Source organism: Nicotiana tabacum, chromosome 6 (assembly GCF_000715075.1).
Source record: "Nicotiana tabacum cultivar K326 chromosome 6, ASM71507v2, whole genome shotgun sequence".
Classification (NCBI taxonomy): domain Eukaryota; kingdom Viridiplantae; phylum Streptophyta; class Magnoliopsida; order Solanales; family Solanaceae; genus Nicotiana; species Nicotiana tabacum.
In genome coordinates, this window is record NC_134085.1 from 202,833,179 (window position 1) to 202,858,744 (window position 25,566).

Sequence of the window (25,566 nt, forward strand, 5' to 3'; positions counted from 1 at the left end):
TCTTAATCCTAGCTCCGCCACTAGACCACTTCTTTTAGGCTCGTTCTTGCCAGATTTGTTTGCATCAGTCACTAGTTTGGAAACTAGCCAGGAAAATAAGAGAACCTAGGAGGAGGAAAAATGGAAAATGTAGTACTTTGATTCCTTTGTTTGATTTCGATGGAAAACAAAGAAAGAGAACTAATATTTGAGTTTTCGTTTCGATGGAAAACAAAGAAAGAGAACTAATATTTGAGTTTTCGTTCTCATGAGTTCAAATTTGTGAATTCAAGAAGGGCCTAAATTTTGTTTCCTTTACTTCCTTTTCTATTTTCCATTTCAGGTGAATTCGGATTCTGTTTCGGCTTGCACCTTCTTTACATTCCAGGTGCACGAAATAACACCATAATAAAGAAAGAAAAGGTACGAAACTTGACATAGCCTCAACTGGACCTCAAAACTCCTGATATACTTCTGCCTTTGCAAGACTAAAATCAGACAAAAGCTCTAATGGTAATATTAAATGGCATTGAACAGTACCAGCTCAAGTGTCCAAAGCTGGTATGAGACAAGAAAACCAGTAATAAAATTCACATAAACTAAAATGCATTTTCGACATTTGAAAAGGCAACTGCTGATGAAGGATACTGCCCCCCCTCCCCCCCAACACACACACACACAAGAGAGGCATTATATATAGCAAAGGCATTTCCATCCATTCAACGTACTCACCAGTACATATAGCCCGCGAGCGTCACTTTGTCTCCCTTGATTGTCATTAACCAAATTAGCAGAACAAGGTACTTATCAAATGACGAAATCAACTACAAATACAGTTAGAACTAAAACATACTGCATACTATGCAACAAAATATCAAATCCTGCTTTAACCTAACAAATTGACATTAACAAATACAGTCCTTAGAGGTAGCTACACTGGCTCCAAGTCTAAGCGCATCTTCATCCTGTCACCAACAACTAGCTCTGCACTGAAACTTCCTTGATTTTCATGGTTTCCAGCCTTGAATAATGTTTAACACTCTGAGTTTAAGCACTGCCTCCATATTCCTAATCTCTGCGGCATCTTCTTTTATCAATTTTGCTGCACTGGATCCCCCCCTGCTGCTGCTAACTCTTCTAACTCTTGCAATGCTGCCAGAGCAATTGCTGGCGATTCAGCATTTAAGCATGGCTTCAGTGCGTTCGCTGCTTCCTTGATTCTTGATTGCTGCCAATGTTTTCAACATGGAATATATCAACACAATGGTACAAGAGTAGATAAAATTAAAATACTACTTGTCTGACAGAGACTTACCATGTGTTCAAGTTTGCCCTTTAGTTCTTCATAGGCCACCATCAACTTGGGGTCCGAAACTGCAGGGGATGTCACATTCTAGGAAACAGGATATTTGAAAGGATTAAATTGGGAATAATTCAAATATGTGAAAATAGTCGTACAAAACTCCAATACGAGAGATCTATCATTGCCATTTTCCATCCCAAGCCAAAGAAAGAACAACAAAGTTGAAAGAAAACCTTCCATATGCAGAAGCAAATTCCTATTGGTTCAAAACCACTCTCTCAAACAGCGATAAGTATTCTTTTTTTTTTTCATTGGTAAGCATCATCATCTCTTCTTTGTTTATTTATTTATCCATTTATTCAATTGTTTATTTTTGACAAGTATAAAAGCATCATTGTATCTCATAGATTCCAAATCAACAAATATACGTTCTGCTCATTTTGCTTGAATTTTACATTTCATGCCATCCTCCCATCCTCACCCACTACCAAATTCAAATAAAGAATCTTGTTTCGTTTCAGCAAGAAACACTGCAGTTTGCTACTGTTTTTAGGCAAAGTCAACATAGAGGCTGAGACGCCATCTTCTCTTCCCCAGGAAAACAAATAAACACATGTTTGGCACTTAAGCTTCCACATGTACAAGAAGGGGAGGAATAAAACGGCAGAGAGACAATGAGTTGCAACAGTTTCAAATAGAAAATAAACAAAAGTTACACAAGAAAAGATGATGATGTTGGGAGCAAAGGAAAAGAATGCGCTGGAAGGTTAAAATCAGAAGAAAAGCTAGGAAATTCAATCATCCTGAAACCAAATTTCCTCGTACAATATACTCTATTTCTTAGCTTCAGTTTAATTTCAATTTTTGTTATTGCCAAATAGACGCAATTTCCTTTGAAGCATTTAAGTATTCTATAAGTTAGTTCTTTATAATCAACTGTCACCTATCTCTACTTTTCATCCAGGCTAATTGTTTCTTCCTCATTCTCGTGCTCTCCTAATAACCAAGAAAGCCGTGACCTGTGATCCAGCCAATACTAAGCAACAGTGAAAATGGAAACATAAATGGCAGTGAATTTTACATATAGCTGTTAGAACTTTCTTTTTTTTAAGGAAAAAAGGTGTAACCCCAAATTTATTTCTATTTCTCAACCAGAATGGATGCTTGATATCTCTGTTTTGAAGATCATCAATTAGTTACTAATTATATCTTGAAATATTATTTCCACTAAAAGTTAGGTGACAGTACTTCTCCTCTAGGGAGCGTCACATATTAAATTTGTACAGTTTTGGTTTTCCTTATTCTCATTAATTATACTTATATACTAATCACAACCTATATCCAAAAAATAGACGATACTTTCCTTTTTTGGTTCATTTATTTTTTCTACTAATCAAGCTAAACAAAACATGATCCAGGGAAAAAGAGTTCAACACTTTATACTTTCAATAATTTCCTCACTCTCATTAACTGTATTCATCTACTAATTACCACCTACACATGTTTTAAAAAATGGGCAATAATTAATATCTTTTCTTTTATAAGGGATAATAAATGATATTTTGGATCTTTTACCTTAATCTATAGCAAAAAGGAAAATCATAATATGGTTAAGGAAAGAAAAAACTAACCTAACATCCCTAGTACTATTATGCAACCACAAACATCCCATATTTTTATGCAAAAAAGCATAAATACCAAAAGATATCCCATGTACTATGGAGATCCTACACAAATATTAGGTTGAACAATATTTCCAATTGTGTTCGGTGTTTAGTTTTGAAAAGCATGAGGTATACCCGTAACTAACTATATTACAATAGAATTACCCAAAAAAAAATTAAAATTACAAATAAAGAGTTTATATGTATATAAGTTTACCAAATTTAAGAAGATAAAACATTTTTAGTTTAAATATTTAGCCACACCTTTGTTTAGAAAGGAGAACAGAATTTTTGAAACATGTATATTTTTGAAAACTCTTAAATAGGAAATGACTACATATTTGTATTAGAAATGATGACTAAAATATCATTTTTATTTTAGTTTACTTATTTATCATTCCGCTTCAAATTATCTTAAACTTATTTACTAATTTTTTTAAAAATATCTTATATTTACCAAGTTGGATGAAGTTAAATGTTATCAGAAAAAATAGGGATAACATCATTATATGTGTACAATTCCCATAGTCTAAGGGATATAAGAGTGAGATTTTAAAATACAGGGGTGTATATGTAATTGAGTCATATTATAAGGGAGTTAAGTGCAATTTACCCCATAAATATAGCCTATATCAGATTGGCAAATGTTTTAGCACCTTTATTCTACGAATAATAATGAACCAAGAGATCAACAAACATCACCATTCCTGGTTCCTTTTCCTACTGGTTTAGGGAGGAGGTTGGGTGCAATCACTACTAAAGTCTAAAGCATATTGAGACATTAAATAAAGCAAGTAAATACCAAAGTAGTTATACCTTTCTAGGTCGACCCAGAGGTTTTCCAGAAAGCTTCCTGGGTCTCTTAGCAGTAGGAGCAGCGGCTGTAGCGCTGTAAGATTTTGGAGGCCGTCCACGTCGCTTTCCGAGGGGAGGCATAGCCCCATTATTTGTGACGCCACCACTAACAGCAGTAGGCAAGTTTTCGGTTTCAAAAGCAGCAGCAATAGGCACATCTGTAACACCCACAGTAGCAGTAGGGGGTCCACTAGACCTTGGTGGCCGTCCCCGTCGTTTAGGTGTCGGTATGGCTCCACTCGGGACACCACCAGCTGGAACATTTGTCACATTGGCACCAACAGAAGGAAAATTTGCGGCATTGGCACCGCCATTGGCAGCAGCAACAGCCGCATTCTTCCTGGGCCGACCTCGTCGTCCAGGAGCAGAATTTTTCCTGGGCCGACCTCGTCGTCCAGTACCCATAGCTGATCCAGGAGCAGCATCAACTGTCGTACTCTTAGGAGGACGACCAGGTCTCCTCTTAGTACCACCACTCTGGTCCGGTAATTTGGGTTCCACCGGTTTAACTACAGTGGATCCATCCTTACGGGGACGACCTGGTCGTTTCTTCGTCGTGCTCTCTTCCGCTCCCGGTGCCGGAGCTAGCCCAACAGCAGGATTCTGAACTCCAACAGGCCCATCAGCTAGCCCCAGAGAAACAAACACGGATTCGGCACCAAGGCCCGCATAATTTTGGGCTTCAGTAGCAGCATAGGCCTGCGTCTGTGGCTGGGTCTGGAACTGTTGCTGAGGTTGGAGTAACGGGTCGGGTTGGAACTGTTGTTGAGGTAAGTACTGGGGCTGCTGTTGGATGAATTGAGGCTGGGTTTGGAATTGAGGTTGAAACTGGGCTGCTTGCTGCTGTTGGGCTTGAAGTTGGGCTTGAAGTTGGGCTTGAAGCTGGGCTTGAAGTTGATCTTGAAACTGGACTTGAGCTTGGACTTGAGGTTGGGCCTCGGGCTTGAGCTTAGGAGGACGACCAGGTTTCCTTTTAGTAAGAGAAGAAACATCAGTACCAACACCGTTGGAATCGACGTCGGCGGGAGGAGGAGGAGCAGCAGATCCAGGTGGTCCGGCGAGCATGTAAGAGTGTTTGACCATAGCAAGGTAACCACTGTTCTTCAAACGCTTAAGATGGTGAGTCAACAAAGCCGAGTGATTCGGTGGAAGATTTGTGTAGACTCGGTCTATATACTTTGCTATGGCTATCCTGCTTGACCCATCCCTCTCCTTTAACGCCGTTATCGCCGCCGTTATCATCTGTCACAGTTGGAAAAAAAAATCAATCCTTTAGTCAAAAAAGAAAGAAAAAAAAATTCACAAACAAGAGTAGCGTACCTCAGCATAAGGCGGGTGGGTAGGCGAAAAGGAAGGGGCAGGGGGAGGGGGTTGAGGAGAGGTAGGGGTAGGTGTAGGAGCATGGTTTACAAGTTGAGCTGAGTTAAACGTCGGTGGTTCGGTGGTCGTCGGTAGATCCATGGATGGGTCCATAAGGGCATGTATGTAATTTACAAATAAAGCTTTGTGAAGATACAGAAATGGTGAAATTGAGAGGAGAAATCCAAGAAAAGAAAGTGGGTGTATAGTGTACAGAGAGAGAAAATAATAAGAAAAATAAAAGGGTTAGATGGGTATTTGGGGAAGGAAGAGATTTAGATTGGACCGTTGGAGGAGCGGATGCGTACAATCACAGCCAAAAACCTAAGGGGGTAAGATCGGATTTAAGATGACAAATTTTTGCGGATTTAAGTTTTTAATAAAGCAATTGTGTGACCTGTGTCCTTATCTGCCCCCCTTTTTTAATTATGTTTGCATCTGTTATTTTCTGTATTTTCGTTTTCACCCCTCCTGACTTTTTATTGCCTTTTTGGACCACTAACTCAAATTTTCTCCTTATTTTCTTTCAAATAGTGGGCGTTTATTAGACATGAGAATTGTAAAATTCTAAAAAAAATTCAAGTTAAAATAATAGTTGAAAATTAGAGTTGTGTTTGAACATGAATATAATTTTGGGTTATTTTTGAAGTTTTGTGATTGATCTGAGTGAAAATTTTAAAAAATAACTTTTTGAAGTTTTCAAATTTTTGAAAAATTTTAAAATTCATCTTCCAGGGAAAATTACAAATTTTATGGTCAAACACTGATTTCGAAAAGAAGTAAATTTTTTTTGTTGAAAAAAGTGAAAAAATTCTTAGTTAAATTTGAAATCTACATTTTTTTTCTTTTACTGACGGAATTTCAAAAAGTTTCTCAAAAAAGAAATGCGTAGGCAAGTGGACTGTCCTGAAGGAAACTGAATGTAGGCTTTACTAATGGAAATTTACACACGCTTTCGAGTTATGAGTGTAATGACAACATTTATTAATGTGCTTCTCTTGGATTGCGAAAATGTATTATTACCATCTAATCAAAGTTATCTAATTCTTTTAACTTGAATCAACTTATAGTAAAACTTTGACTTTGACACCCTAATGGTGCTGGGAGGAGCAAAACGGGAAGGAGTTAGGAGGAGGAATAAAAAGGGAAAAATGAACTTGCCAAACAAAAAAGGAAAAAAGAAGAGAAAATGAGAAAGGAAGGATGAAGAGAAAAGGTTAGGAATAATGGAGAATTGTAGGATCCGCAAGTTGCACTTGTACTATATATTATTTGAGAAATAACTTTTTTATTACAATTCTTTATGTGTTTGGATAATTTGAATTGAAATTTTAAAAATAATTTGAAATCATAGTTAAAGAAATGTCTAGAAGTTGATTGTATTTGGAAAATTGTTGCGTTTTGACCAAATAATTATGAAATTTGAAAAATTGGAAGTGAAAGTTAAATATTTTTTAGAAAAAAAAAACTTCACTTGAAAATTGAAACGCACCTCTAAGCAACTATTTTTAACTAGAAATATATACTGTAATTAAATTGAAGTTCAAATTATGTCCTAAACTTATCAAACAAATTTCTAAGTTGCAAAAAGTGCAAATAAGTATTAACGATTTAGCCTAGTGGTCAATAAAGTGAGTTAGAATTATGAAGTTCGGGTTTAATTTCCAATCAAAGAATATTAGGATTTCTTCCTATCTATCAAAGCTTTGGTGAGTAGAGTTACCTGATACATGTTATTTGTGGGAGGTAACAAGTAAATCGTGGAATTAATCGAGGTGCGCGCAAACTGATGCACACATCATGGTTATAAGAAAACAAAAAGTTGTTGTTTCTACACATTTCAAAAAATCACATCTACAAAGAATTACTCCATTTTATGTAAACTTTCTTCTAACATAAAATTAATGAATCATGTTTACATTAACACTTTAACATAAAATGCGAAAAATTTCGTGCGTTGAATCCAATCATTAAACAACGGGAAGTAGAGGAGGCCAAAGGTGAGACAAGTGCGAAGCTGTGATTGTTCCAAGTTCCAACATTTGCTAACTCTATTGGCCTTTCTTTATTTTCCAAAGAATCACATCTCTCGATTGATGTATCAAAATTCTATATATCTTAAACAATGTGTTTGTTTAAAGCTCCCATTTCTAGGGATGGCAGGTGGTGCGGGGCGGTGCAGGTGCGGGACGGGTTCTGTCTGAACCTGCAAAATTTAAATCTATCCCGCCCCGCATAGAATTTAAACCCGCATTCACCCGTCCCGTACCTGTATTTTTTTTTAATAAAAATTCTTTCTTTTTAGAAAGCTAAATTTAAATTTGATTTTTTTTAACAAAATAATTAATTATATCCAAATTATTCTTAAATTTCCATCTTTTCCTCTAAATCTAGTGGTTTTTTCTACGGAACAATTAAATTCCACCCTCAAATCCCATAAATCACCGGCAAAAACACATGATAGCCGTATACAGAAAAGATTTTTGGAATATTCGTGGTATAACAAATTTTGGTGGCAATCACAGAAAGGACAATTATTAATTGTTATGTTCACCATGTTTCTAAAGCTTTCTTCAGAAGTCCATTTCTTCTTTTTATCTTGTTTTCTATTCTCTTCATAGAGAAACCTTCACCTACCCATTATACATTTTTTTCTCTCAAATAAATATAAATATACTTCAAATCTAATATTTTAATCGGAAAGCTTTTAATGAACTCTATCTAGAGTAAGTTGTACATCTTTTTTGCAGTTAAAAAGCCTATGAGTCAATTACTCAAATGGTCACTCAACTATCTCAAATTATCTCCTAAAGTCACTTTATTTTCGTTTGTAACAACAAAGTCACTAAACTATGCCTATTGCACTCAGAAGATCACTCAACTAGATTTTTTAAATTTTAGATTGTGAAATACCTATTTTACCCTCTAAATTATAAATATTTATCTTCTTTTTTAAAAAAAAAAGTTTTTAATATTATGATTTTCTCTTTTAATTTATATTATGGACTTACCTATAGAATAAATAAATATTATTTATAAATTTAAAAAATAGAAAGTATTTAAGCATATATAATGCTGGAATAACAAAATAATGAACATAGTAAAAAAATAATTAGAATAATATGTTAGTAATAATAATTTTAGTATTAAAAACAAAAATTCAAAAATTTATTTGCACAATTCAGAATGAAAGAAAATAAATATCGTAAAATATATATTCCATGCACGTAATATAAAAATAATTATTTAAATAAAAATATTTTTATAATATACATTTTATATTCTTGAAAATTATGCTCAATTATATTATATATTCCATGCACGACTTAACATAGCATATTTTACCATATACAGATAGTTCCTCTACTTTCCAGTGATATAAATTTGTGTTGTCGGAAAGTTGGTAGAAATATAATAATATAATTGAGCATAATTTTCAAGAATATATAATGTATATTATAAAAATATCTTTATTTAAATAATTATTTTTATATTATGTGCATGGAATATATATTTTACAACCTTTATTTTTATTCATTCTGAATTGTGTAAATAAATTTTGAATTTTTGTTGTTAATACTAAAATTATTATTACGAACATATTATTCTAATTATTTTTTACTATGCTCATTATTTTGTTATTCCAGCATTATATATGCTTAAATACTTTCTATTTTTTTAATTTATAAATAATATTTATTTATTTTATAGGTAAGTCCATAATATAAATTAAAAGAGAAAATTATAATATTAAAAAGTTTTTTTAAAAAAAAAATATTTTTAATTTAGAGAGTAAAATAGGTATTTGGCAATCCAAAATTTGGAAAATCTAGTTGAGTGATCTTCTGAGTGCAATAGGCATAGTTCAGTGACTTTGTTGTTACAAACGAAAGTAAAGTGACTTTAGGAGATAATTTGAGATAGTTGAGTGACCATTTGAGTAATGGACTCAAAAGCCTATATAGAGTTCCCCTCTTCTACTTCGTAAAAATTGCACGGGGCACCCTATTGGTCGCCCCCATTTAATCTATACCCATTTTTTAAAAAAGTTTTAACATGTACCTAGTTTTTAAACAACTTCAACCCATTTCTCTTTCTCCTTCTCCTCCTTCGTTTTCTTTTTCTTCTTTTATTAACAACTGAAAGGCACTATGATTAATTTTCTAATACTACCACCATTCCATATGTTTAACCAATTAGGATCAAACTTCCCGGCCTTACTTCAAATTTATCGTCGAGAAGGATACTGCTAGCTTGAACATCTCTTCAACCAGAAAATACAGAATATAATTAGCTTGGTGTAGAACTTTACAATAACTTGAACTTAATAATGGTTTTGTTACAGACAAAAATCGTGTATATCATCATTTGAGGAGAAAATCAAGAATGCAAAAAAGTGAAAGAAACAAATACCTATGAACAAAGGGAGGATTACACTCTAGAGCTGAAGTTCGCCAATTACAAATAAAAACTTCAGCTCTAGAGCTGAAGTTCGCCTGTTACAAAAACAAAAACTTCAGCAATTACAAACAAAAACTTTAGCAAATAGAGAACAAAACTTCAGCTACTATACTTAAGTTCAGCAATTACAAACAAAAATTTCAGCACACTTGGTTCGGCACACTTGCTACATTAGTCCCGTCTACTAGAATGCTGAAGTTATGTGTGATTGTCTTTGCTACTTCAGCCCCGTATGCTGAAGTTACGCGAAAAAATGGGTACGCTTGCAATTGTTTTTGCAAAGCGGGCACAAGTTAAAACGTGACTCAAAAAGCGGGTATAGATGCAAATGCCCATTATGCTTCTTTCTTTCTTTTTAATTTTAGCCTTTTAAAATTAAATCCCCACCTGCGACCCGCCCCGCCCCGCATTTTTTTTAAAAAAAATTTAAAAATTAAATCCGCCCCGCCCCGCATTGCAATCGCAAAATCTCAAACCCGCACCGTCCCGCTAACGTTCAAACTCGTCCCGCCTCGCACCCACATCGCCCCATTGGCATTCCTACTCATTTCCGTGGGATGGAAGATGAAAAAAGTGCTTTACCGGGAACGGTAATCCGAGAAGACACAAAATTTAAGACATGCTTTCAAGTATATATTATATTACTTAAAGTAAGTAGATCTTATTCTGAAGTTATTTTGCAAACAAATGAAAATAGTTATTTGTTATCTTTGTTTAAAAAATATTTTGCTTGACAAAAACGACCCCGAGCTATTTTCATTTGTTTGCAAATGACGTCTAGAGAAGTTAACCAAGTCATTGCGCAGGAGCCAGCTCTGTGATCATAAAATTGCAATTCAAATCACAAGGTTTATCAATCCAAATTGTCTCCTACCTCATAATTAGTTAATATATATGTCTATCTCCATGATCATAGTATATAAATACTAAGTGTTTGACTCAAAAGATATTAAATATTTTTGAACAAATCAATCAAAGATGAAGGGGTAAATCTTAACAAGACATAATTAATTCCAGATCAAAGAGCTAGCAGTAAGGATCATATATAAGATGAAAGAAATATGAATGATCTTATTAAGATTCAATGTTGTCTCTCCCATCAATCGATGAGGAGGCAAATTTACACATTTTTCTAGAGATCACTTCTTCTCTATCCAGGATGCAAGAAGAGAGCTTTTTGCTCATTTGAGAGAGATATGAGTAGCAGCGCCCCCCCTCCCCCCCCCCGGTCGAAAGCTTTCCCTGACTATATATAGTCAGGGCATCCTCACCCTTTGCTTGACTCGACGTCCTCTTGCCGCCAATATGTCTTAGTCGTGATTTTAGGCACCGCTTTTACCGACTCGTCGGGTGTCAGTGAGGAGAAATGGAATGGGCTATATCAACTTTCACTGCCCCGTTACTTAGGCGGGGTGTCGGTCAACTTGGTCGTGACGGTTAGATTTGACCAATACAGTTAGTCCCTCCGTCTGTCGGGGTCGTCCTATGTCGGGCTTGACAGACGGATCATGATTGTCACGAGTTCGAGAGAAATCTAACTTACGACTCTCCGTTCCTTAGTCACATTTTGTGGTTTTTTAGCGGAGTGGCGGCATTCTGTCGATCCCCATAGACCATTGCGACGATTTTGGAACTGAAACGTCTTTTGGTATTGAAGCGTTGTTTCGTGGTTATTGCCATTATGACATACATTCCGGGAGACTGAAACGCTTCGTGCCTTATCAGATTCGATTGGTGACTCTTGGGTTTTGTGCTCGGGGAATTTATGTCTCTTATAAATAGAGGAAGCTTGTCATTCGATTGACACACTTCTTTATCTTTCACTCGGGGGAATTCTGCCGATATACTTTCTTTCTGATACCTCAAATTTCTGCGTGCTCCCTTGTTCACTAAAAACTTTCATCTCTTCTTTCTGTTACTTCTTTGGCATATTTTCTAACAAGAATGGCTGGTGATTCTTCTTGTGACAATCTCCCTGCTACTGATCCGGTACCGGAAAGTGCTGCCCAGATCATCGGAGGAGCAGATGCGGTGGAGGATGTAGAGGTCCCATCAGTGATTGAGATTTTGCCCTGCCCTGGGAGAGAGCTGACTGACTTCAATGATCTCGTCGGGGTCGAACCGGAACCTGTTCACACTGTTATAAGGGAGAGGGATATTGCAGTGTTGAAAGAAAGGTGGGGGATCCCCGGTTATGTTGATATGCGGCCGGCAGTGGGAAAAGACATAGTTCACTTCGACCGCCCCAGGTACTGTGTGTTCTACACCTACCCCTTCATTGTAGGGTACACACTTCCTCTTCCCATGTTGGTGGTGGATTTTTGCCATTTCTACGAAGTGTGCCCTGCCCAACTTTTGCCATATTTGTAAAAATTATTCCTTATGCTTCTCAGGTATGCGGAACTCGCCGGTCGCGAGGTCACTTCGGACCATATGCTCAACATCTTTGCTCCTCAACTTATTTGTTGTTCGATGATTTATATGCGTCCTCGGGGGTCGAGGGGTCTGGTGGTGATGATGGACAACAGGACCAACTTTCATTTCTACGAGAATTACTTTTATGTGTGGACCGAACATATTGTGGCAGACCCAACAGGATTCCCTGAAAAATGGAACTTTGCGTGTAAGTTTGTATTTTTAGTCGGTGAAATGCTCGAATATTTTCTGTGTGTACTAAACTTTATCACGTCTTTGCATCTAAGAGATTGCCCCCTCCTCCTGTCGAAGGTATCCGTGAATGGGTGGATGCCATACTTCCCCATACAGTGGGGATTCGCACATGGTCGACCTTTCATGAGACGTTCGGATGCAAGCCCCTTACAGGTGATATGACGTCTTTGTCTACTGTTCTTCCCCTTTTTACTTAGCTTCTCATGCGTCGTTTGTCGTTGTTAGGGAGAGTGCGGAGAGTAAGGACCCCTCTGTTAGCTTTTCGCCAGCCGGACGCATATGCTCACCCTATCGCGGTACCTATTACCCGACCTTCATCGAGGGCTGCTTCAGTTGAGTCTGCGGCCTTGGTTACTCCTGCGAGGTCCGCTTCTCAGGATGAGGTTCCGACTGATGTCGTTCACCCAACGGGTGAGTCACCATCTACTGGAGAATAGTAGGGCCGTCAAAGAGACGGAGAGTGGAGTTTGAGACGGCGCCCCCAATGGTAATTCATTTGGACGACCCTCCCTCGACGGGCTTTAGAGAGGGCGTTGTTGCGGCTCCCCCCATAGGGACGAAGCAGACCGTCGGAATTGTCGGTGTCCGCGATCAACAATCAGAGACTTCTGTCGTTGCCTCGGCTCAATCAGAAATCCATGCCGTTGTTGGCGAACAATAACCTATCGTGGTGGAGAATCAGACTTCTGGGGTCGCCGTAGTGATTTCAGATGTGCCCTCATCTTCTACAGTGGGTCATGTTTTCTCTTCAGCAGCAGAAAAGGGAAAAGACGTGGTAGTCGACGACTATGAATCTGAGTCGAACCTGTACCCCAATGATATCAGGATGTTCGAAAAGGGCCTTACTAATTCGGTGGTTCGTGCGGGGGGCTCGGCCCGTATTCTTCAGATCCCTTCCAACGTCAATCTCTTGGGGAAAAGAAAGCATCTAGTACCGCAATTCAGCCTGCTATGCTCCGAAGTCGAAAATGAGGCTCTTCGGTCTGTTCCTGATACTGATATGATGGACGAGGTGGCCGCTATGGGCTTAAGGGTACGTTGCATTTTACTTTTTCTTTCTTCCTTCGCCATTCTCGAAAGTACTAGTCTAACCCCGTCTTTGCGTTTTCCAGACGTATATGGTAGAAATGGAAAGCATTCGCAGGGCCAACATCCGGGCCAAAATTTTCTTGAAGATGCTAGAGAAGTATCGTCGATACCGCAACAGGTGCCGCGAGATGCATGAGAGGTTGAGGACGAACTCCTGTAATCGGGCTCTTGGTGGGGAGTTGGAAAAAAGGGACCAGGAATTATTGCAAACTATCTGCACCAAGAGTGCGCTCGAGGAGCAACTTCGAATTAAGGATGAGGAGCTTGAATTGGGTAAGGGGGTCGTCGCAGAATGTGAGCATCTGCAGGGTCGGTTGAGGTTGATGTAGTCAGAGATGGATCAGAACTTGGTCAAGGTCGAGGCGATGAGCGTGGAGTGGATGAGAAAATTGATTGCGCTGGAGAGCAAAGTCACTGGGTTGGAGAGCATTGAGAGTGTCTGGTCTGAGGCTTTGGCGAGGGCGGTGGACCTGGAGAACACCATACGCGTCCTCCAATCCGAGCAGAGTCGGAGAGAGCGACAACTACCCTCAGGGAGGTAAGGCTCAAGGAGCGCATCGGCGTGATTGATCAAGAGGCATCGGTTCTGGGAGATCGGGTTGCGGCTCTAGAGGCAGAAAATGAGCGATTATTGGTTCAGGTTGAGTCTTCCTCCATTGTCGTCCTCCGCCATATGCACGAGCTCTAGGTTTATGCTGAAGCCCAATGGGATATATATATATAAGAGTTTGTGGAAGGCGGGTACCGTGACTGAAGCTGCTTATGAAGCAGCGCGAACGAAAGCGCAGGAGGCCCGCATCAATTGTGGGTATGACGCGGCGACGCCTGAAGCTAATGGGGGTGCGGATGATGGTAATGGAGAGCCTTTTGGAGACGATGATGGTGATGGTGCTGGCGATGGCAGTGATGACGCCGAATGAAGAATGTTGTCTTTGTTTGTTTTTATTTTTAGTTGTTTGCCGATTGTCGTTCATTTTTTTTATGGTTGGCTTGGGTCATATGTTAGCGGCGATAGCCCACACATTGACTTTGTATAAAGTAGTCTTTTCTTCGTTATTTGCTTTGTACATAACCTTTATTTCAACTGCTCATGGCTTTGGTGCAAGATAGACGCTTGTATGGCGAGTCCCAGTTTTTCTTTCCTTCTGATGGTTTTTGGCCTTAGGAGTATTTCGATCGAGGTCGAACCCTTCTCTTTATTTGGCAAAGGCCCTTGGCCTTAAAGGGTGTTATTTCGAACTTATCGAAATAACAGCCCGTCGTCGTTCGATCGTGGCCGAACCCCTTTTTTTTAGCGAAGGCCCTTAGCCTTAAAGGGTGTTATTTTGAACTTATCGAAATAACAGCCTGTCGTCGTTCGATCGAGGTCGAACCCTTCTCTTTTTTAGCGAAGGCCCTGGGCCATAAAAGGTGTTATTTCGAGTTTATCGAAATAACAGCCCGTCGTCGTTCGATCGCGGTTGAACTACTTTGTTTTTTGGAGAAGGCCCTTGGCCTTAAAGGGTGTTACCTCGAACTTATCGAAATAACTGCCCATCGTCGTTCGATCAAGGTCGAACCCCTTTTCTCATTTTTGGCGAATGCTCTTGGCCTTAAAGGGTGTTACTTCGAAGTTATCGAAATAACAACTCGTCGTCGTTCGATCAAGGTCGAACCCCTTTTCGCTTTTTTGGCGAAGGCCTTGGATTTAAAGGGTGTTATTTCGAACTTATCGAAATAACAGTCCGACCTTAAAGGGTGTTATTTCGAACTTATCGAAATAACAGCCCGTCATCGTTCGATCGAGGTTGAACTCTTTTGTTTTGGCGAAGGCCCTTGGCCTTAAAGGGTGCTATTTCGAACTTATTGAAATAACAGCTCGTCGCCGTTCGATCGAGGTCGAACCCTTTTCTTTTTTGGCGAAGGCCCTTGGCCTTAAAGAGTGTTATTTCGAACTTATCGAAATAACAACCCGTTGTCGTTCGATTGAGGTCGAACCCTTCTCTTTTTTGGAGAAGTCCCTTAGCCTTAAAGGGTGTTATTTCGAACTTATCGAAATAACAACCCGTCGTCGTTCGATCGAGGTCGAACCCCTTTTTTTTTGGCGAAGGCCCTTAGCCTTAAAGGGTGTTATTTCGAACTTATCGAAATAATAGCCCGTCGTTGTTCGATAGAGGTTGAACTCTTTTGTGTTGACGAAGGCCCTTAGCCTTAAAGGGTGTTATTTTAAACTTATCGAAATAACAGCTCGTCGCCGTTCGATCGAGGTCGAACCCTTTTCTTTTTTGGCGAAGGCCCTTGGCCTTAAAGGGTGTTATTTCGAACTTATCGAAATAATAGCCCGTCGTCGTTCGATCAAGGTCGAACCCTTCTCTTTATTTGGCGAAGGCACTTGGCCTTAAAGGGTGTTATTTTGAACTTATCGAAATAACAGCCCGTCGTTGTTCGATCGAGGTCGAACCCTTTTTTTTTTGCGAAGGCCCTAGCCTTAAAGGGTGTTATTTCGAACTTATCGAAATAACAGCCCGTCATCGTTCGATCGAGGTCGAACACTACTATTTTTTGGCAAAGGCCCTTGGCCATAAAGGATGTTATTTCGAGTTTATCAAAATAACAGCCCGTCGTCATTCGATCGAGGTTGAACTCCTTTGTTTTTTGGCGAAGGACCTTGGCCTTAAAGGGTGTTACTTCGAACTTATCGAAATAATTGCCCATCGTCGTTCAATCGAGGTCGAACCCCTTTCTCTTTTTTGGCGAAGGCTCTTGGCCTTAAAGGGTGTTACTTCAAACTTATCGAAATAACAACATGTCGTCGTTCGATCGAGGTTGAACTCCTCTTTTTTAGCGAAGGCCCTTGGCCTTAAAGGGTATTATTTCGAACTTATAGAAATAACAGTCCGGCCTTAAAGGGTGTTATTTCGAACTTATCGAAATAACAACCCGTCGTCATTCGATCAAGGTTGAACTCTTTTGTTTTGGCGAAGGCCCTTGGCCTTAAAGGGTGCTATTTCGCACTTATCAAAATAACAGCTCGTCATCGTTCGATCGAGGTCGAACCCTTTTCTTTTTTGGCGAAGGCCATTGGCCTTAAAGGGTGTTATTTCGAACTTATCGAAATAACAACCCGTCGTCGTTCGATCGAGGTCGGACCCTTCTATTTTTTGGCGAAGGCCCTTGGCCTTAAAGGGTGTTATTTCGAACTTATCGAAATAACAGCCCGTTGTCGTTCGATCGAGGTCGAACTCTTTTTTTTTTGCGAATGGCCTTGGCCTTAAAAGGTGTTATTTCGAACTTATCGAAATAACAGTCCGTCGTCGTTCGATCATGGTCAAACCCTTTTTTTCTTGGCGAAGGCCCTTGGCCTTAAAGGGTGTTATTTCGAACTTATCGAAATAACAGTCCGTCGTCGTTCAATCGAGGTCGAACCCTTCTTTTTTTTTTGGCGAAGGCCTTTGGCCTTAAAGGGTGTTATGTCGAATAGTATCGAAATAGCAGCCCGTCTTCATTCGATCGAGGTCGAACCCTTCTTTTTTTTTTTGGCGAAGGCTCTTAGCCTTAAAGGGTGTTATTTCGAACTTATCAAAATAATGGCCCGTTGTCGTTCGATTGAGGTCGAATCCTTTTTTTTGGCGAAGGACCTTGGCCTTAAAGGGTGTTATTTCGAACTTATCGAAATAACAGCCCGTCTTCGTTCGATCGAGGTTGAAATCCTCTATTTTGGCGAAGGTTCTCGGCCTTAAAGGGTTTTATTTCGAACTTATCGAAATAATAGCCCGTTGTCGTTCGATCGAGGACGAAACCTTCTCTTTTTTGGCGAAGGCCCTTGGCCTTAAATGGTCTTATTTCGAACTTATCGAAATAGCAGCCCGTCGTTGTTCAATCGAGGTTGAAATCCTCTTTTTTGGCGAAGGTCCTTGGCCTTAGAGGGTGTTATTTCGAACTTATCGAAATAACATCCCGTCGTTATTCGATCGAGGTCGAACTGTTCTTCTTTTTTTATTGGCGAAGGCCCTTAGCCTTAAAGGGTGTTATTTCCAACTTATCGAAATAACAGCTCGTCGTCGTTCGATTGAGGTCGAACCCTTCTTTTTTTTTGGCGAAGGCCTTTGGCCTTAAAGGGTGTTATGTCGAATTGTATCGAAATAGAAGCCTGTCGTCGTTCAAACCAGGTCAAACCCTTCTGTTTTTTATTTTGGCGAAGGCCCTTGGCCTTAAAAGGTGTTATTTCGAACTTATCGAAATAACAGCCCGTCATCATTCGATCGAGGTCGAACTCTTCTTTTTTTTTTAGGGGGGGAAGGCCCTTAGCCTTAAAGGGTGTTATTTCAAACTTATCAAAATAACAGCCCGTTGTCGTTCGATCGAGGTCGAATCCATCTTTTTTTTTTGGCGAAGGACCTTGGCCTTAAAGGGTGTTATTTCGAACTTATCGAAATAACAGCCCGTCGTCGTTCGATCGAGGTTGAACTCCTCTGGTTTTGGCGAAGGCCCTCGGCCTTAAAGGGTATTATTTCGAACTTATCGAAATAATAGGCCGTCGTCGTACGATCGAGGATGAACCCTTCTCTTTTTTGGCGAAGGCCCTTGGCCTTAAAAGGTGTTTTTTCAAACTTATCGAAATAGCAGCCCGTTGTCGTTCGATCGAGGTTGAACTCCTCTTTTTTTGGCGAAGGTCCTTGGCCTTAGAGGGTGTTATTTCGAACTTATCGAAATAACAGCCCGTTGTTATTCGATCGAGGTCGAACCCTTCTTCTTCTTTTCTTGGCGAAAGCCCTGGGCCTTAAAGGGTGTTGTTTCGAACTTATCGAAATAACAGCATGTCGTCGTTCGATCGAGGTCGAACCCTTCTTTCTTTTTTGGCGAAGGCCTTTGGATTTAAAGGGTGTTATGTCGAATCGTATCGAAATAGCAGCCCGTTGTATTTCAAACGAGGTCGAACCCTTCTGTTTTTTATTTTGGAGAAAGCCCTTGGCCTTAAAGGGTGTTATTTCGAACTTATCAAAATAATAGCCCGTCGTCGTTTGATCGAGGTCGAACCCTTCTTCTTCTTTTTTTGGCAAAGGCCCTTAGCCTTAAAAGGTGTTTTTCGAACTTATTGAAATAACAGCCCATCGTCGTTCGATCGAGGTCGAATCCTTCTTTTTTTTGGCGAAGGACCTTAGCCTTAAAGGGTGTTATTTCCAACTTATTGAAATAACAACCCGTCATCATTCGATCGAGGTTGAACTTCTCTGTTTTGGAGAAGAAACGGCTTTATGAGGTAAGCAATAATTTGAGAATACTCCTCCTTAATACAAAATGGTGATATGTAGATAATGTAAATACGCATAATGCTTTGTGTAGACTTGTGAAACCATATGTTGGGCTTAATTACTTGCAAGTTTTGCTAGTGACCATTTTATAGGGGAAAATTGATCGGAAATTTCCATTGGAATCCACGATGATTTAAACTCCCCATAAACCCTTACATTCGAGGACGAATGTTCCTAAGGGGGGGAGGGTGTTACAACCCATATCCACATGTGTTAGTTCATGCCATATATTAGTTAACATAAATCCAAAAAGGAATTATCTTTGAGATGATAAGAAGTCAATCCTATTGGTCTTAAGTGATACAAGAGTGTATAAGAGTGATTAACCAGTATTAGAAGTTAAACGAATCAAGGATGTTGTAACTCGTATTTTCAGGTAATCTAGCGGCGCTTAATACACTCAAGAGGTCATTTATTAAGGTATTTTAATCATATAATATCCGTATCATAAGTTTTGAAGTCAAACGAGTTATGAAACAAAAGTCGACAAAAGTTGTCGCAACTTAGGTTCATAATTTTACTTAAACATTAGGTAAAATGTTTCTAATCTTTTCTCATAATTTACAAGGAATTACGGGGTGATATACCAACAAAATTAAAGATCTATGAGTCTAGTTTCCAACGCATTAAACCATTCATTGATACGATCTCGGAGTAGAGAGATATTCGCGTTTTCGCGAGACTGCGCCAAGCACCTCTCTATGGGGCCCACTAAGTCGGTTTAAGATATTTGGACCTATATAGGATGACTCCAACCCATTTTAAGTCATTTCTTTTCACTATTTTCAGACATTAGAACCCTAGGAACATCCTCTCAAGGTTCTCTCAAGATTCAATACCCAAAAAAAGGGCAAACAACACAAATCAAGTGTCGGGAATTCCGTGGCGCTAGTAAGTCTCTTGTTCTTCTTGTTGTTGCTCATTTTTGTGTCGTTCCAGCTCGTGTGGGAGGTGGTTTTAAAGGGTTTATGTTCTGTAAATACTCCCTCATGTTCTTAATATCAATCCTAGGTGATTTCAGGCCTTCTAAAGTGATTCTAGTGCCGAAAAACACTAATTGATCGCTAGTTTCGCTTTGTTGTTGTTGTGGCAGCATTGGAGGGATATTTCATGGAAATTTAAGGTCAAATTGGAGTTGTTCTTTCTGTATAAAGGTAAGGAACCTCTTACTCTATATGTATTTAAGATTATCCAAGTTGCGGCTAAGCCATTGAAGCTAGAACTTGTGAGATATATATCGAAAGGCTTGGTAGTAATGTTATTGTTTTGTGGACTGTTTTGCGTTGTTGTTGGGCTGCGTATTTTACTACTATCTTGTAGAGTTTTGGAGGAGGAAGGGTGTGGAGAAACACCATATATATGTAGGTTTATGGGATGATAGTTATTCGTAATATTTCCAGGTTGTTTGACACGACTACGGTGGTCGTCGTATGTATGGAGTGATTAGGCTATGTGTGAACTATTTTGGGAGGCTCAATATGTTTATTATTGATGTTGTTTGGGCTGTTTTGGTGACTGTTTTGAATGGTGTGAGGTCATATATATAGGGGAGGTGCTGTCCGTTTCATCGTAAAATAGGTTGTGGTCGATACATAATAGTTATGACGCTTAAATGATAACGATAGTATCGTTTCTCTTATTGTAGACTAAGGAGTTTTGACAATTGCATAGCTTGAGATTGGGGCAGTATATACAAGGTATGTGAGGCTATCCCTTTCCTTCTTTTGCACGACTCCGATTGTACATAATGTAATGAACGATCTTCCAAGATACTCTACTCTTAGAAGCTAGCAGTACTTACATTGTTTTCCCTCTTATGGAACGATTGATGTTAATGTTGCTTCTCTTAGTCTTATGTTATCAATGTTGTTGGTACTTCCTGATTCTTATAAGGTTCATAGTGAAGAGTTAGTCCTAATAACGTGTACAAAGGATACCGACCTTACGTCACTCCGAAAGGTTTAGAATGTGATTCCATGAGTCGAGCATGCATTATATATATGTATCTATTTTACTCTACCGAGCCACGCTATAGTTGGCCGGGTACGGCACCTATTGTGCAACCACTGATCAGTTGGGTTTTACCGAGCTCCACGTGGCCGGTACGATTCTACCGAGCCTATTATGGCCGGGTACGATATGATGATGATGATGCCCACAGAGGCGAATGCTTTAAAGGTTTATGTATTTATACATATGTATCATGCATTTCATGTAAGTAGCCCTCAGAGGTACTAAGATGTTACAGGTTGTATATTCTCTATCCTTACTTACATTACTGATCGTATTTATGGTTCATTGCCTTACATACTCAGTACTTTATTCGTACTGACGACCTTTTATTTGTGGATGCTGCATGTCGTGCTGCAGGTCCTGATAGACAGGCAGGTGCAGCTCCCTCACCACAGTAGACTGTCTAGTTCAGCGGTGATTGGCGAGATCCCTTCTCCGGACTTGCCTTGGTCTTGGTATGCAATTTTTGTTATAGACATTATGGGTATGTCGGGGCCCTGTTCCGGCTATGTTGCAACACTTATGTTCTTTTAGAGGCTCATAGATAGGTGTCGGCTCCTGTATAGTTTGGTATACCTTGTCGGCTAGTTTTTGTTGTATAGTCTTTCATAGTAGCGTGGTAGCTCATACCTTATATGTAGTTTCTTGATTGTCTGGTCATCCCCTGCTATGTATGTTCATGCCGTCATATTTTATTGCTGGTTGTCCATGATCTAGGTCTACCATTTATATTGATCTCGTCAGCCCTAAAAGATAATAATGAAGGTTAGATGAAATGTACGTTGGTGCTCGGCAAGTGTGGTCGGGTGCTAGTCATGGCCCTTTAGTTTCGGTCGTGACAAACTTGGTATCAGAGCCAGTCTGTCCTAGGGGTTGTCTATGATCCGTGTCTAGTAGAGTCTTGATTATGGATGTGTAGCGCGCCACATTTATAATCAGGAGGCTACATGACATCTAGGGTTGTTACCTTCTTCCTGAATCTAGATCGTGCGTAGAGTTGAGTCGTAAGTGTTCGTCTCTAATATTCACCTTGTTTTTTTTCAGTGATGTCTTCGACTAGGAAGCAAACGATTAGTAAACGGCTTGATACAGCAGCGGGAGAGGGTACCAGTCAGGTGCCCCATGTCAGAGCAGGACAAAGTGATGCTCAAAGTGAGATGCCCTCTCATACCTTATCTACTCCATCTCCTCCAGAGGATATTAGAAGGCACCCAGCGCCTCCAGTTCCTCCGTCTGGCACTCCAGACCAGGATATACGGAGTGCTTTGCAGTTATTGACTAGCTTGGTAGCTGCTCGGGCTCAGAGGCAAAATACAGGTGCTTCTGAGAAACCAGTTAGTACAAGAGTTCGTGATTTTATTAATTTAGACCCTCCAGTGTTTACCGGATCAGACCCGAAGGAGGACCCACAGACTTTTATTGACCAGGTTCATCGTACACTTCGGGTTATGCATGTTAATGATATAGAGGCAGTAGAGTTGGCTTCTTATCGGCTATGGGATTTAGCGGTTCTCTGGTATGATAGTTGGGAGAGATCCAGGGGTCCGAACCCTCCTCCAGCTGTGTGGAAGGAATTTTCTGAGGCCTTTCTTCGTCACTACTTGCCAGTTGAGATACGACGAGCTAGAGCTGATAAGTTCTTGAACCTTAGACAAGGTAATATGAGTGTGCGAGAGTACAGTATGTAGTTTGATTCTTTGGCAAGGTATGCTCCCCATATGGTGGCCGAGATGAGTGATAGGGTGCATATGTTCGTGAATGGGTTGGGACCACATCTGATAAATGAGTGTACGACAGCCTCCTTGGCGGAGGGCATGGATATTTCCCGTATTCAAGCTTATGCCCAAACCCTAGAGGATCGTAAGCGCCAGCAGAGGGCAGTTAGGGAGCAGGATAGGGGCCAACATAAGAGGGCGAGATTTGCAGGGTATTCTGATGACTTCAGAGGCCTCATCAGGCCACAGTTTTCGAGGAGTTCGGCTCCACCTGTAGCTAGTGCTCCTCCACAGTTTCAGAGGCCTCGATATGATCGATCCTATTCTGGTCCAGGTCAGAGTTCGCGGGCATCTGGCTCGCAACATCACAGGGATACTAGTCAGATGAGACCCCCAACACCACATTGTGATCAGTGCGGCAAGGCCCACTTTGGACTGTGTCGTCGAGGTTCTGATGCATGCTATTCCTGCGGGCAGCCTGGCCATATGATGCGGGATTGTCCTAATAGAGGAGGTGATGGTATGGCTCAGCCGACTGGATCTATGTCTGGTTCTTCCTCATCAGTTCGACCTCCAGCACGGGGTTTTCAGCAGTCGACAGGTCGTGGTAGGGGTAGAGGTGCAGTGCCGAGTTCGAGTGGTGCTCAAAATCGAACCTATGCTCTAGTAGGTCGACAGGATCTCGAGTCGTCTCCAGATGTTGTTACAGGTATTATATCTGTGTTTTCTTATGATGTATATGCGCTGATTGATCCGGGATCTACATTATCATATGTTACACCCTTTGTGGCTAATAAGTTTGGCATTGAACCTGAATTGATAAGTAAACCCCTCGCGGTATCTACTCCGATAGGAGATTCTGTGATTGCTAGAAGGGTATATAGAGGTTGCACTGTGATGATTTGTAGTCGTCAAACCTCGGCAAATTTATTTGAGTTAGAAATGGTTGATTTTGATGTGATAATGGGAATGGACTGGTTGGCCTCATGCTATGCAAATGTTGACTGTCGTACGAAGATGGTTAGGTTCCAATTTCCGGGTGAACCCGTCATTGAATGGAAAGGGAACATTGCTACACCGAAAGGTAGGTTTATTTCCTATCTTAAGGCAAGGAAAATGATCTCAAAAGGTTACATTTATCATCTCGTTCGCGTTAGGGATGCGGAGGCGAAATCGCCTACTTTACAATCAATCCCTGTGGTCAACGAATTCCCAGATGTTTTCCCAGATGAACTCCCAGGCCTTCCTCCTGAAAGGGAGATTGAGTTTAGCATTGATGTGTTGCCTGACACTCAACCGATCTCTATTCCTCCATACAGAATGGCCCCGGCAGAGTTGCAAGAGTTGAAGGTGCAGTTGAAGGACTTGCTAGATAAGGGTTTATTAGGCCTAGCACTTCACCTTGGGGTGCACCAGTCCTATTCGTGCGGAAGAAATACGGGTCGTTACGGATGTGTATCGACTATCGACAGTTGAATAAGTCTACTATAAAGAACAAGTATCCACTTCCAAGAATTGATGACCTGTTTGACCAACTCCAGGGTGCCAAGTATTTCTCTAAGATTGATTTACGTTCAGGGTATCATCAGGTGAGGGTTAGGGAGAAGGATATTCCAAAGACGACCTTCCGGACAAGATATGGGCACTTTGAGTTCTTGGTGATGTCGTTCGGGCTAACAAATGCCCCAGCAGCTTTTATGGATCTCATGAATACTATATTCAGGCACTATTTTGATGTGTTCGTGATTGTATTCATTGATGACATTCTAGTGTATTCTCGTTCGGAGGCGGAACACGCGGGCCACTTGCAGATAATATTACAGACGCTTCAGGATCGTAAGTTATATGCTAAGCTCTCCAAATGTGAATTCTGGCTGAACTCAGTAGCATTCCTTGGCCATGTGATATCTGATGAGGGTATTAGTGTCGACACTCAGAAGATCGATGCAGTAAAGAATTGGCCGAGACCTACAACACCATCAGAAGTGCACAGCTTCCTATGACTAGCAGGATATTATAGGCGGTTTGTAGAAGGATTTTCCTCTATATCATCACCATTGACTAAGTTAACACAAAAAGCTACCAAATTCCAGTGGTCTGACACTTGTGAACGTAGTTTTCAGGAGCTGAAGAATCGATTGACATCTGCACCAGTGCTCACTCTTCCTGAAGGAATAGAAGATTATGTGGTATATTATGATGCCTCAGGTATAGGTTTGGGGTGCGTATTGATGCAGCGTGGGAATGTGATTGCTTATGCATCAAGACAATTGAAGAAGCATGAAAAGAATTATCCAACCCATGATTTGGAATTGGCTGCAGTAATATATGCTTTGAAGATATGGCGACACTACTTATACGGCATCCATGTTGACATCTACACAGATCACAAGAGTTTACAATACATCTTCAAGCAGAAAGAGTTGAATTTGAGTCAGCGTAGGTGGCTTGAATTATTGAAAGACTACGACGTCGAGATATTGTATCATCTCGGTAAAGCCAATGTTGTGGCAGATGCTCTCAGCCGTAAATCAATAGGAAGCTTAGTACATATTGAGGCAGGTAGATGGGGGTTGATTAAAGAGCTTCATCAGCTAGCCAATATGAGAATCAGATTGTTAGACTCTGATGATGGAGGTGTTACTGTACAGAATACATCAGAATCATCTTTGGTAGTCGAGGTAAAAGCACGACAATATGAAGATCCTATCTTAGTACGATTAAGAGAAATCATTCAACAATGTAAAAGTATGGCTTTTGGGATCGGAAAAGATGGGGCATTGAGATACCAGAGCCGATTGTGTGTGCCTAATGTGGCAGGGTTGCGAGAGAAGATTATGAATAAGATTCATCAATCCCGATATTCCATCCATCCCGGCTCGACAAAGATGTATCATGATGTCAATGAGCAGTATTGGTGGGATAATATGAAGAAGTCTATTGCAGAATTTGTAGCTCAGTGTCCCAATTGTCAACAAGTAAAGATAGAACATCAAAAACCCGGTGGGTTGCTTCAAAATATAGAGATTCCGACCTGGAAGTGGGAGGTGATTAATATGGACTTCATTATTGGATTACCTCGCTCTTATCATAAGTTTGACTCCATCTGGGTGATAATTGATCGACTTACAAAATGTGCCCATTTTCTGCCAGTGAAGACAACTTAC

The 25,566-nt window shown here is 40.2% G+C and overlaps 1 protein-coding gene across 1 annotated transcript; it reads right to left on the bottom strand.

The window, feature by feature from the left end:
* Positions 1 to 674: 674 nt before the first annotated feature.
* On the bottom strand, positions 675 to 5,560 carry LOC107787309 (uncharacterized). The gene is made up of 4 exons (XM_016608855.2): positions 5,122 to 5,560; positions 3,763 to 5,043; positions 1,295 to 1,372; positions 675 to 1,207 (listed from the first exon to the last, which is right to left on the bottom strand). Exons 1-4 carry the CDS (start codon positions 5,272 to 5,274, stop codon positions 1,073 to 1,075), a joined length of 1,647 nt encoding a protein of 548 aa, XP_016464341.1. The 5' UTR covers positions 5,275 to 5,560; the 3' UTR covers positions 675 to 1,072.
* Positions 5,561 to 25,566: the final 20,006 nt, after the last annotated feature.